The 12,345-nt window shown below is 43.5% G+C and overlaps 1 protein-coding gene across 6 annotated transcripts in view; it reads right to left on the bottom strand.

Annotated features, from left to right (window-relative positions):
* The window catches only part of hecw2a (HECT, C2 and WW domain containing E3 ubiquitin protein ligase 2a), a 40,656-nt gene extending 30,934 nt beyond the window's left edge, over positions 1-9,722 (bottom strand). For 3 of the 6 annotated variants that reach the window (XM_079518129.1, XM_079518130.1, XM_079518128.1), the window contains exons 1-5: positions 9,672-9,722; positions 7,082-7,777; positions 3,446-3,553; positions 2,011-2,105; positions 1,180-1,246 (exon numbers count right to left, since the gene is read on the bottom strand). In XM_079518129.1, coding sequence (XP_079374255.1) covers positions 1,180-1,246; positions 2,011-2,105; positions 3,446-3,553; positions 7,082-7,460 — 649 coding nt within the window. In that variant the 5' untranslated portion in view covers positions 7,461-7,777; positions 9,672-9,722. The other 3 variants (XM_079518127.1, XM_079518131.1, XM_079518132.1) reach the window with 3 other exon arrangements.
* Positions 9,723-12,345: the final 2,623 nt, after the last annotated feature.

Raw genomic sequence — 12,345 nt, 5'->3', positions numbered from 1 at the left:
CACACCTGCATTTGACCCTCTCTGGAATATTGTAGGCTACACCTGTCTGGCATTCACTCATCCTTGACCAAGTCTCACCGGAGTTTGGAGAAAGTCCAAAACAAGACCATGCCGCATTGTACTGGGCTATAGCTATCAACATTACTCCTCTGCCCTCGTCACTCTGAAACACTGCTCCCTCTCGGAAAGGAGAGAGGTGCTGTCTCAGCTATGCCAAACGCTCTATGAAATCAAACCTGAAGAAGCTGCTCACTCTGACAAACTGCTCTGCAAAAGTCTAACGCCTTTAATACTATTTATTTTATCCCTGTATACCCAGTGACATTTTAACCACTATAGTGCAGTATAGATCCCTAGAGTCCCTATTCTGGGGACAAACATTCGTTGAAAATAGCACATCTACGTACAAGTGAGCTTGCAGAACAGCTATTTTAAACAATATGGTTATAGGGTTTGGTTAAAGAGGATATGAATTTGAATAGAGACCTGGGGACCTCGATCAACTGAATAAATAGGAAGTATTCTTTAAAATCAGTGCTGTAAAAGTCAATATTTCAGTCCACTTGCACACATTTTAACAAAATATCTTGAAGACAGCTGAATAGATAATTTCCTATGCACCTCCTGTTCCCCACGATCTAAGATGGCGCGACCCAGTGTTATGACAACAACAGCTAGCAACCCGATGCTAACGTGAGTAGCATTATGGCTTGATCAATCAAAAGCGCTATAAAGGGGCAATTGCCGTAGGGCTACGTCAATGGCATTAAGGGTAGCATTAAATAATAAGGCTTTAATTGACGGAGATCTATGGCAATGGCGCGGAAACGGTTAAGGCCGTTTCAGACGTGGGCGCTCTGGCTTTGATCAGCTACGCTTCTGCACATGAGGGCCACATGCCGCGTATGTACTGTACTGTACTGTTCTCTGTACTGTACTACTCCATACTGTACTACTCAGTACTGCACTGTACCATACATGTATTTACAGTAAACAATTACAATTAACAATGACATGTCACACTCTCATTAACACACACACACACACACACACACACACACACACACACACACACACACACACACACACACACACACACACACACACACACACACACACACACACACACACACACACACACACACACACACACACACACACACACAGTTCTGAACTCACCTGTTAAAGTGAAGCTGATTAGTTTTCTCGGGTGGTCTGTGCCCACCTGTTCTGACACGCCCTCCACCTGAAGAAGACACACATAATCCATCAATTCAGACATACATCACCAATAATGGAATATTATGTCTCTATTTATTACATCAGAATTATACATACATACATACAAGCAAGCAAGCACATGCATACACTGTACACACACACACACACACACACACACACACGCGCACACGCACACGCACACGCACAGGCCTGTGTTGTCTGTGTCTGTCTAGTGTAGCGGTAGGTACTCCCCTGGTGTTTCCCCTACCGATCTTTGTAGGCTTCGGCCAATGAGGTTCCCAATCTTCCCAATTAGGTGCATTGGGAGCACCTGATCAATGCTCCATGGAGTCCTATAAAAGTGTGTGCGGCAGCCATTCTATATCTTCCTCTCCTGATGACAGCACCCTACTTTTGCTTTCCCATTTATCACACATACGTACACACTGACTTACACATCCCACACTCTTTTGTTTGAATAGTTTTGTTTGCATAATTTTAAGTTATATTTTGTTAATAAATTATTGTTAAAGTATTACACTGCCTGCGTCCTCCTCAATTTGTCATGGCCCCACTGGCCGGGTTGTGCACGCACGCACGCACGCACGCGCACACGCACGCCCCCGCACACGCACACACACAGACACACACACACACACACACTTAAAAACACTTGTACTGTACATATTTGTACACATCATCCACACATACCCAACATAAGCTTCAGCACATTGTCATGCATGCATTGTATTCGCAAATACATGCCTATACACATGCATGTGCACGCACCAGGGCTCCAGGGTTCTTAACGGTGATGCAGGGGGTGGTGGCTCTCAGTGCTCCACTCACTCCATGGTAGTACTTAAAACTGATCTTAGTCTCTGCTGCAAACAGACACAGAGACAGAGACAGAGACAGAGACAGAGACAGACAGACAGACAGACAGACAGACAGACAGACAGACAGACAGACAGACAGACAGACAGACAGACAGACAGACAGACAGACAGACAGACAGACAGACAGACAGACAGACAGACGAGACAAAGAAACACAGTCATCATCAGCATAACTTTTGGGCCAGTACAGTTATCTCTCTTTTCAACGATTATAAATATACTGTAACCTTTCATTCTTTCTTTTTATAAATATACTTACATGGCACATCCTTTTTCATATCTATAAATATTCTGTAGCAGAGTACATTTCCTTTTAATAAGCCTTGCAGTGAGACTCTTTCAAAAATAGATCAGACTTTAAATGGGGTCATTTCAGCATCCAAAAATAGAATATACTGTAGAAAGAGCCCAACATACAGGGATGAGAATAGCATCATACATCATAACCTGTCACCAGTGTACTACTTCTGTACATCAGCACAATGGATTCTAAATAATTTACACCGAATTATGACTATGTCTGGGACAACCTGGGATACTGCTGTATGCTAAGGACTACAGTATACCGCGTAGTGTGTGTATGTATGTATGTATATATATATATATATATATATATATATATATATATATACTGTATATAACAATGTGTTAAAATCATAATAGTTCACATGACATACAGGTAGAGACATAACGGAACTAATCCAATACCAATCCTAAAGACAAAAGGGGCACAAATTGCTTTGTCATGAAATGATTCATCGTATAACTATTACTTTTCAATAAATGGAAAAACAATCTGTGTAGTCAATGCGGTTATTATTTAGTCACAGGCTAAATTTTTTTCATTGGTTAAATATTTATATAATCGACAGACAGTCTTAACTGGTGGCATAACTATAGGCGAGGGAAAACATAAGAAGAAGAAAGTGAAAATAGACAAGCTATAAGCTCTTGTAGATAGGCTATTTCTGCTTCTTTTGTGTGAAATATAAAATAGGGCAAACATAAGAAGATGAAATATAATATTGACAATTATCTTGTCCAACAGCGACAATATGTCTATTATGCTCTATCAGCCAAATGTAATCTCATATTGTTCCAAATGTCATATTTAAGAAACCAATGAAAAAGGTGTCACAAAGTGATAAAAAACATGCACATCATGTCCTGCTGGGCAGGGTGCGGGGTCAAAACATCAACAATACAATCTGCACACCAGAATGCTGCTCCCGTCGTGGGTATTTTACTGGTCACACTTCGAGCCGGGAAGCTCTCCCTCAGACCTTATTTAAGAAACCACCCATTGTATGCGTTTGTTTACTTACGTTCCATAAAGTAGGGACCAGGTTCTAGTCTCCAGACAATCTGTCCCCTCTGGGTTCCGTTCACACCTCGGTTCTTACAATCCCACACGTTGGACGGACTGGTTTCATCTAGGAACGATGAGATACAATCTGTTACGGCTGTGTGTACAGTAGGTAGGAACACGTGTAGCTGTCTAATGTGTGTGTGTGTGTGTGTGTGTGTGTGTGTGTGTGTGTGTGTGTGTGTGTGTGTGTGTGTGTGTGTGTAACACACGCACACGCGCGCGCGCGTGTGCGTGTGTTAACTTGTGTTTACACACTTGTGCACGCACACAGTTTGAATAGCAATAATAACAAAGTCAAAAACATGATTTAGTTCTTAACAAAATAAAATTAGATAGTAACTTAGTAAGATCTCACCCCCACCCGTCATTCACCATAAACAAGACACCCATAGTACACACTCTGTGAAGTGGTTTCTACATAATATCTAAATGGTACAATGTAGCATTTAAATTGCGCCTCCATCCCAACTTGGGATGGAGGCGCTGGGATGGGATGGAAAGTGCTTTACAATGTGCATTACCTTCACTCATTCACACACCGACAGCTACCCATGCAAGGCACCAACCTGCTCATTGGGAACAGTTAGGGGTTCACTTTCAGGGTCTTGCTCAAGAACACTCCGACACTAACCTAGGGAGAGCCAAGGATTGAACCGGGAACTTTCTAAATTCCCAAGCGGCCACTTTACTTACCGGTATGTCTGATAACTTATGTGGCCAGTCTGGCCACTGCCCAATTTACATGACATTACTGCCCATGCCCAATGGTCTGTGAAGAGTTATTATTCAGGGGTCTATACTTGTTCAGCTCCACTTTTCCTCGAAGATCACGTGTCACAAGGCGACATAATTTGACCTGAATTCAAATTGACTTAACGTCTTTGCTGTACTGTAACTGAGCAGCATCTGTTCTCAGTGTCTTTACTCTGCTGAGCTTGTCTCCCAAAAAACGCAGTGTGTTATCCTCTTTGAGTTTTCCTGGAATCAGTGAAATCTGCTCCCAAAATAACTTCCCCACAACCTCCAAACTACAAAGGACAAAAACACCAAACTCACGGAGAGTACGGGGGAGGGGGAGGGGGGGACGTTATAGGGGGAATTCCGCTGCACGTAGCAGTTTTACACCCTGCAGAGTAATGAAGCACCCGACTGAGATGACCTGCCAGTGTGTGTGTGTGTGTGTGTGTGTGTGTGTGTGTGTGTGTGTGTGTGTGTGTGTGTGTGTGCGTGCGTGCGTGCATGCACATGGACAGGTGCCATGCAGGCCTGAGTGCTACTGTGTGTATGTATTCGCATACAGGTACTGTATGTGCATGTGTGCTTTTGGGTGTATGCATCGAGTTTGTGTCAGCACACATGCAGGTGTCTGTACGCATGTGTATGTGCGCGCGCGCGCATGCGTGCGTGCGTGCGTGTGAGAAAGAGAGAGAGAGAGAGAGAGAGAGAAATAAAGTAAAATAGAGTATGTGTGTGTGTGTGTGTGTGCATGCATGTTTGTGCGCTTATCATTGCATGTGTGCAGTGAAGCCCCCAGTGGATAGGACCCTGGGCAAGGTAATGAAGTGCTACTGGCATCCTGATCAATATTCTGAGATCCGGCGCCATGTCACAACCCCCCCCCCCCCCCCCCCCCTCCCCCTCCCCCACACACACACACACACTGTAGAGGTTAACGAGCCATCAGATCCAAACCGTAAAAAACCTAGAGGTCAATGTGGGTTTAATTGATGCATTGATTACCTGATGAGGGGAGATCAAGGACGGCTTAATCTAGTTCTGTCTTAAGAAACAACACTCATCCAGAAAGCTTCTCATTTGCATGGAAATCTTAATTATGTTTGTGGATTTACTTTGCATCTCTGCATACTGTATGTGATGATTTGTGTAGTCAGTTAACCACATGAACCCCAGTGTCACAATTCTGCTCATGTCATAATAGGCAAACATTCAGTAAAAAAAATACATCATCTCATTCCGGACAATCACAATTTGCGTTTTTCTGTCCTCACTTTTTATCCTCAATTCGTACTTTGCTCAGCCAATCAAATCATCGCTAAGGGGTGCTCAGTCAATCAAATCATCGCTATGGGGTACACACAAGCACACAACGCTGGGGGGCTAGCTCCCCTCAAAAATAGAAGAGCTCGCTCACAGTAGGATGCGTTGTGAGTGACCCCTGGGGGACAGTGGCAGGGACGTGCTGGCCATGGGGAAATTCGGGACAACTCCCGAACGGCCGGTCCAGTCCAGGCCGGTCTGAGCCAGCCGTTTTTTTTTTTGTATTAATAAAATTAATTTTGTCCGCGCGCCTATAGAGGGCCTCCGCAACTCCACTTCCCGGGCTGAATTATGGGCCCACCACGTCCCTGGACAGTGGTGAATGATGTGTATAGGGTTAAAGTTTGATTTGACCCAACTTGACTTAAAAAGTAAAAAGTAAATCTGTGTCAACAAATAATGCCGGCTGTACACAATTGGCATATTGTTTTTCACCGGGATGGACACATTTGTTGGAGTGCGACAGCACTCTTCAGCACGTGGGTCAATTTATTTCCTTCCTGTCAAATAACTGTCCCTAAGCAGGATCAGCAGGCATTATTGGAGACCCGGCTAGCACGGGGAGGCGTGTGTAGTTTTGTGATGGTGTGTGTGTTATCGTACACGCCGTTGACTCAGCCTTCAGCCTCAGTGCAGAGCTTGTGTTTCAGTATTGACTACTGCATTGGAGGATCCTGACTATCCTCTGCTCTCAAATTAAAACACCAGGATCAGCTGGTTGTCTCTAAACCATTTAAAACAGGACTAGTGTCAGGTCAGCTCAGGTCCTGAATGAACGCCTGCAATTTCAAAGCTAAAGGTCTGTGTTTTAAGTTTTTCTCTATGTTGTAATGTACGAGTATGATGTCTGAGCTTGAGGCACATTGTAATTGTTAGATATTCTTTTAAGTCCCAACTTACCCACTTAAACCATTATGATTTGTTAAATGCCAAATAGCGACAATAGACGATCTACAAGTTCGTAATAAGCTTGTAAAAATCAGCTATTTTCCTCTGAGTGGCCATTTCCTGTTTTTGCCAATTGTTCTTGTATTTTCGCCTAAGGTTCAGGTTCTTCTATTTTTGCCAAATGTTCTTCTATTTTTGCAGAATGTTTTGCTTTTAAGATGTTCACAGAATAGAGCTGCTGGGATTCATGTAGTCAACAATGCTTTTAACACTACTTTGTATTTTTCCAAACACAATTACTATTTTAATCGAAATGCTGTTTAATGAATTTCCCAATCCTCATCACAACCATAATCGCAATCATTACTCATAACACACTAGGTCTAATTAAACCTTGAATAATTGTCGCCTTTGGGGGACAAATGCAATACTAATCAATGTTCAATGTTTTATAATGCAAATTCAACCACAGCAGCGTGCTGGCGATCTTTGGGACACCGCTGTGTAACCGACATTCAGTCTGTGTGCATACGACACGTCATCCATATAAACAAGCTAAAATACATTCCACGTTCATAACATGACTGAGAAATAGCGACAACTTCCCAGCGATTTTCATCTGTCTATCTTTACATTTTAGGCTCACCGATGTGGTACAGGCCAATCCAGTCTGTGGCGTCCACCTCCTCCTTGATGTCCCACGAGATGACCAGGTTCTGGCCGCGGTTCATCGTAAACTCCAGTGTGTTGGCCGTCAGAGACGAGCGACCCTGTGACGTCACGAGGTCCGTGTCGCTGTTGGCCCTCGACAGGCCGATGGGGGCGCTCATGACGGAGGTGGTGTCCGAGGACGCCCCGCCCCTCTCCGCCAGGCTGCGCAGGTTGTCGGGGCTGAGGGTGTGTCGCAGGTGGGGGCTGCGTCGGCGAGGGGCCGACAGGTGATCGCGGCTCCCCACCGACAGGTTAGGGGTGTTGTGGGAGCGCGTCCTGGCTGGAAGGACCGCGGTGGCCAGAGACGGACGCATGTTGACAGGCTACTGAGGACAAGTGGAGGTAAAAAGGAGACCCCAGACAACAGGGGCAGATAATATAAAGAGTCTTATTGGCAGGGCTTCAAAATGTCATCATCTCATTTGAGGAACCTTCTTTGACTCAACTGGTACCCTCACTTTTTGAAGTGTGGGAGTCAGATCTCTGTGCGTTGATCACTCCTCCGGAGGGGATGACACTCTTCTGGGAATAGTCCTGGCCATGACTGAACCTCTCTATGTCACTGAATACAGCGTCAAAGAGGAGAGAGCTCACAACATCCAGTCAGAATGTGAGCAGCTCCAATGTGGACCTAGACAGAGAGAGAGAGAGAGAGAGAGAGAGAGAGAGAGAGAGAGAGAGAGAGAGAGAGAGAGAGGTCAGTATGCTATCAAGATATCCTGAACCAAGATTCTACTTTATTGTCACATCACAGGTTTACAGGTATAAAAGTAGGTAACATTCTCTAGGTAAATTAGCTCCACCATTTCTATTTTCAAGAAAGAAATAAGCAAGGAAAACAGGTTATAATCATCAATACAAACAACCACTTCATTCAACGCTTTCGTTTAATCTCTGTCAACTCTTCTAAAGTAATGAGACACAAAGTTAACATGAAGATGTTCACTAAAATAAGTCAGGGTAATGGGGAATACTGAGTTTTGAGTGACGTACCTCACAGTGTACCCAGCCAACGCTTACATAACATTTTAAATTGTGCAAACCTGTTCTAGAGGTTTAATATGGCTAATAGATGCTGTTTACGATGCAGCATTTCCATAATGCACAAACTGCAATTTTCACATCAATCCGAATGTTTAATGTAAATAGAGGTCACCAGTCTGTGTACAGTTGGTGTTTAAGTGGCCCCTCTGGAACAGCAGAGATCGAAACAATTTAATGTTAAGTTAATAATGAGCAGCACAACAGATCCATGGCTTATGCTGTTTGTGGATTCAAGACCCGGCTTCACACACACACAATAATGACATGAATCCTAGTCAACAAACAACAGGGAAAATAGGCAAATAGTCACATATAGTTCAAAGAAAATAATTTTGTGCTTCAAAGTAACTAAACCTAGCATCTGTCTAAACAACACATTATCTAAATAACATTCTTAGCATTTGTGGTCAAGCAATCTGTACAGCTTGACCGGAGTATGTCTAAATAGCACACGCACGTACGCACGCACACACATGCGCACGCACACACATGCGCATGCACAGTTTTCCCCAGTTGAAATACATGGTCAAGGCGACACACCTGGATGAAAGTGTTGGTGGGATGTGGACTGATCTGTGTTACTGGATATTCACCATTCTTATTGAAACAAGCCACAATATGAGACTAGATAAGCCTGGGTCGATGAGATTAACCCCCCCCGGCCCCCACCCATACGGCTCCCTATTGCATGACCACCACACACTAAATCACATACAGTACACACACACTGCACCTTCACTCACGGAACTTGTACTTGCACTCCTACACACACACACACACACACACACACACACACACACACACACACACACACACACACACACACACACACACACACACAAGAGGGATTTATGACAGAATAAAATCTTCATCGCAGATGCTGGCAAACATAAATCCACCTCACGTGTGCCGAAGGGGGGGGGGGGGGGGGGGACTCCCATAAACCCTCAGAAGATTTTACTGCTCTGAGGAGGATTCACACAATTCGAGATGCTTTACTGCCATAGATGAGGTTGACACATGGAATCTGCTTCACCACATGGTGCCGTGGTAATCGAATAGTTATAAACTATTTACATTAACTTCAACTAATTAAACTACTGTCTGTACGTTAGCATGGAACGATAGCTTTAACTCACTGGTTCTCAGTGGTACCTTTTCATGTCAAAAGTACCCCCAAATAAAATAAATATGCATTTGGATGGGACATCTCAAAATAATTATGTTCAAATAAGAACAGTTCAAAGTCTAGAAATCCACGGCTTTTTATGTTTATTTCCCTCCACAAACACCTAATAAATAGCAGTGCAGCATATATTATACACAGTAGGCCTAGGCAGACAATGACAATAATACGAATAAGGCTGGCCAAAAATAACTTTGAATAACTTCAAACTTTTAAATGAACACTTGAAAAGCTAAACTAAATAAACACAACAAACTAAGAACTTGAGAAACTGTGTAAACAGGCTAAACCTTACACATGAAGGCCCTGGCAGCTCTCCCTTAGTGTTGTACTAGTCAGCTCCAAGTCACAACTGAGACTCCTCACCTGAAGCCTCCCTTTTATAACGGGCGAGCCACACCCAGAACACTGATTAGCAATTTACTGTCAATTAACTAATCTCTATATATCTGATATCCTATAAAACAGCAATACCATTATACCTAAAACTTGTACACCACATATATATCATATTTTAGACTTTAGATACCAATAATGCACATAATATACCAACTACACTTTATAATAATATTGCAAACAGCTACACCCAAACAGACACTTCCAAGCCGGCCGGCATGATGATGATCATCAAATGGAAGCAGCTGTAAGTTGTGTGCAATGTCTCTACTATTGTCTATAGGGCACGGGCTGCCCTGTGACAAGGCTTTTTTAGAATAGCAGATCTACAAGCGCGATGCGACGCAGTTTGAGCTTTATTGATTGATATAGGTTTAACATGGTTAAACTAATTGTGATGCTATATAAACTAATTTATTGGTGACCCCCTGCCTAGAACCTCCTCATGCACACCTGGGGGTCCCCGGACCTCACTTTGAGAACCACTGTTTTAACTCATAGTAGATGACAACTGTAAGTACTCATGTGCAGTATTTTGCACGTCAAAAATGTCATACACACCAGAGAGCAGACAGCAGCCTGCTGTATGCCTGAGAGGTTCTGGAAGTGTTCCTGTGGGATGTGATGGACTGGATATGTGTCATGGTTAGCTAAAAGTAAGCAGGTGTTTATTTCAACCAGAAACTACCATCTCAGTTCATCACCACTTGAACACTCACATCCCTATTATTCCAGGGGTGACCAGTCATCCTAAATAGTCGACCTACAAGCCCACAAACGTTGCACGCGACTCGTTAGCTTGTAGAACGGCCGTTTTGAGTGAAGAGACTTGAATATATAGGGTTTAAGTGGTCTCCCTCAAGTCAGTGGTTGGTTGGTCATCCATGGCACATCATGATTGGTCCCCGCTGGTCTAAAATGCATTTTGTGTTTTTGTTTGCCCCTGTTTATCTGTGCACTGGATGCGGAGCGGGTCAGGAGGAGCTCTGGGTTGTGTCTGTCCCACTCACAGCTAATCAGGGAGAGAGAGGAATGTTTCTGCGGGCTCTAAAATAACAAGGGACCAAAATATGACCTCCGAAAAGGTCAGTGAACAGCTCCTGGAGCCGTTCCAACACTAACCCCCGTCTTCCACCCCTTATTTGGGATAATCCCAGCTGGACTGCAGGGCTCAGAGATGATGAAAGATTACTGATTGATTCCTCAAGATAGAGACTTGAGAGATCATGTCCCTTGTGTTCAAAATGGGAATGAAATCGTATTAATAGGAAGAGCTTGTTATCGACTATTACTTCTAACTACAACTTAGTATGGTGAGTGCTGTGTACTGTACACAATAGTATGTACAAAGTGTGCACAGAATACTAGAACTCCACCTCTGCAACAGAAAACACTGACTGAAGATAACAACAATGCAGTCTGCGGCCACTTTCATGTCCTATTCTACGCATTTACAATCAGGGTGACACTGTTCTTTGTACTTGGCACTGTGTTACTACAGCTCAGAATAGGCTGTACAATATAAGTAAACGTAAAAAGGGGCACTCAGCAGAGCGCATATCTCCACCAGGGCAGGCTGGGTAAGTTGTGGGATGCAGCTGCCAGGGACGCAAGGAAACTGTTTAGTGAAATGGCATCTACAACATACGCTGCACCTTTTTGCATTCATGATGCCTCCTACAGTATGTGTCGACGTGAAAGTGCTTTTGGAGTTCATTTTTTAGGCAAATTACCGTATGGCATATCAAAACCCTGTTTGACGTTCATTGTCATATTGCAGTCACACATAATAATAATTTGTACAAATTGGGGGGTGGGGGGTAATTCTTCTGCAACAATCATTCAGTGGCATTCGTAGCGTTTGTTGTGCCCCTATGGGTAGCCTATATTACTATTACAAGTAAAATCACTTTTGGCTCTGTGTTTTAGAGTCCTCTCAATGTGTGATTCAAATTTGAGTTTTACTGGACCTGTGTATGAAACGTTAACACATTGATTACTAGGTATTAATTAATAATTCGTCCGCCATAGAGACAGTGTTTTTACCATATTTTGTCGACCCACGGAACCCACGACGTCTCCAGGGTGAAAACAAAGTAAACATGCAGGCACAATTTACACTTCCGGTTTCCTAGCAGCATAGCATAACTATACATTGTGTTGTTTAGACAACATCGATATCATTATTCAAATATTATATATCTATTGTATAAACCAGTGAAAAGGCCATATGATGAAATATTCTGTGCTTGGCAGTCACGTTTTGGATTTGATATTCCATGCTTGGCACGGCAGTCAGTTTGTTAAGCAGATTAGTTTTTAACCAAATTAGTTGATTGCACGTGCATGCGTGCACATGCAATCAACTAATTTGCGTCGAACACACACACACGCACACACGCACACATGCACACGCGCGCGCGCGCACACACACACACACACACACACACACACACACACACACACACACACACACACACACACACACACACACACACACACACACACACACACACACACACACACACACACACACACACACACACACACACACACACACACACACAGTCCGT

This window comes from Electrona antarctica (genome assembly GCF_951216825.1).
Source record: "Electrona antarctica genome assembly, chromosome: 13".
Lineage (NCBI taxonomy): Eukaryota > Metazoa > Chordata > Actinopteri > Myctophiformes > Myctophidae > Electrona > Electrona antarctica.
Note: the sequence above shows the minus strand (reverse complement) of the source record. Positions and strands in the feature narration are given on the sequence as shown.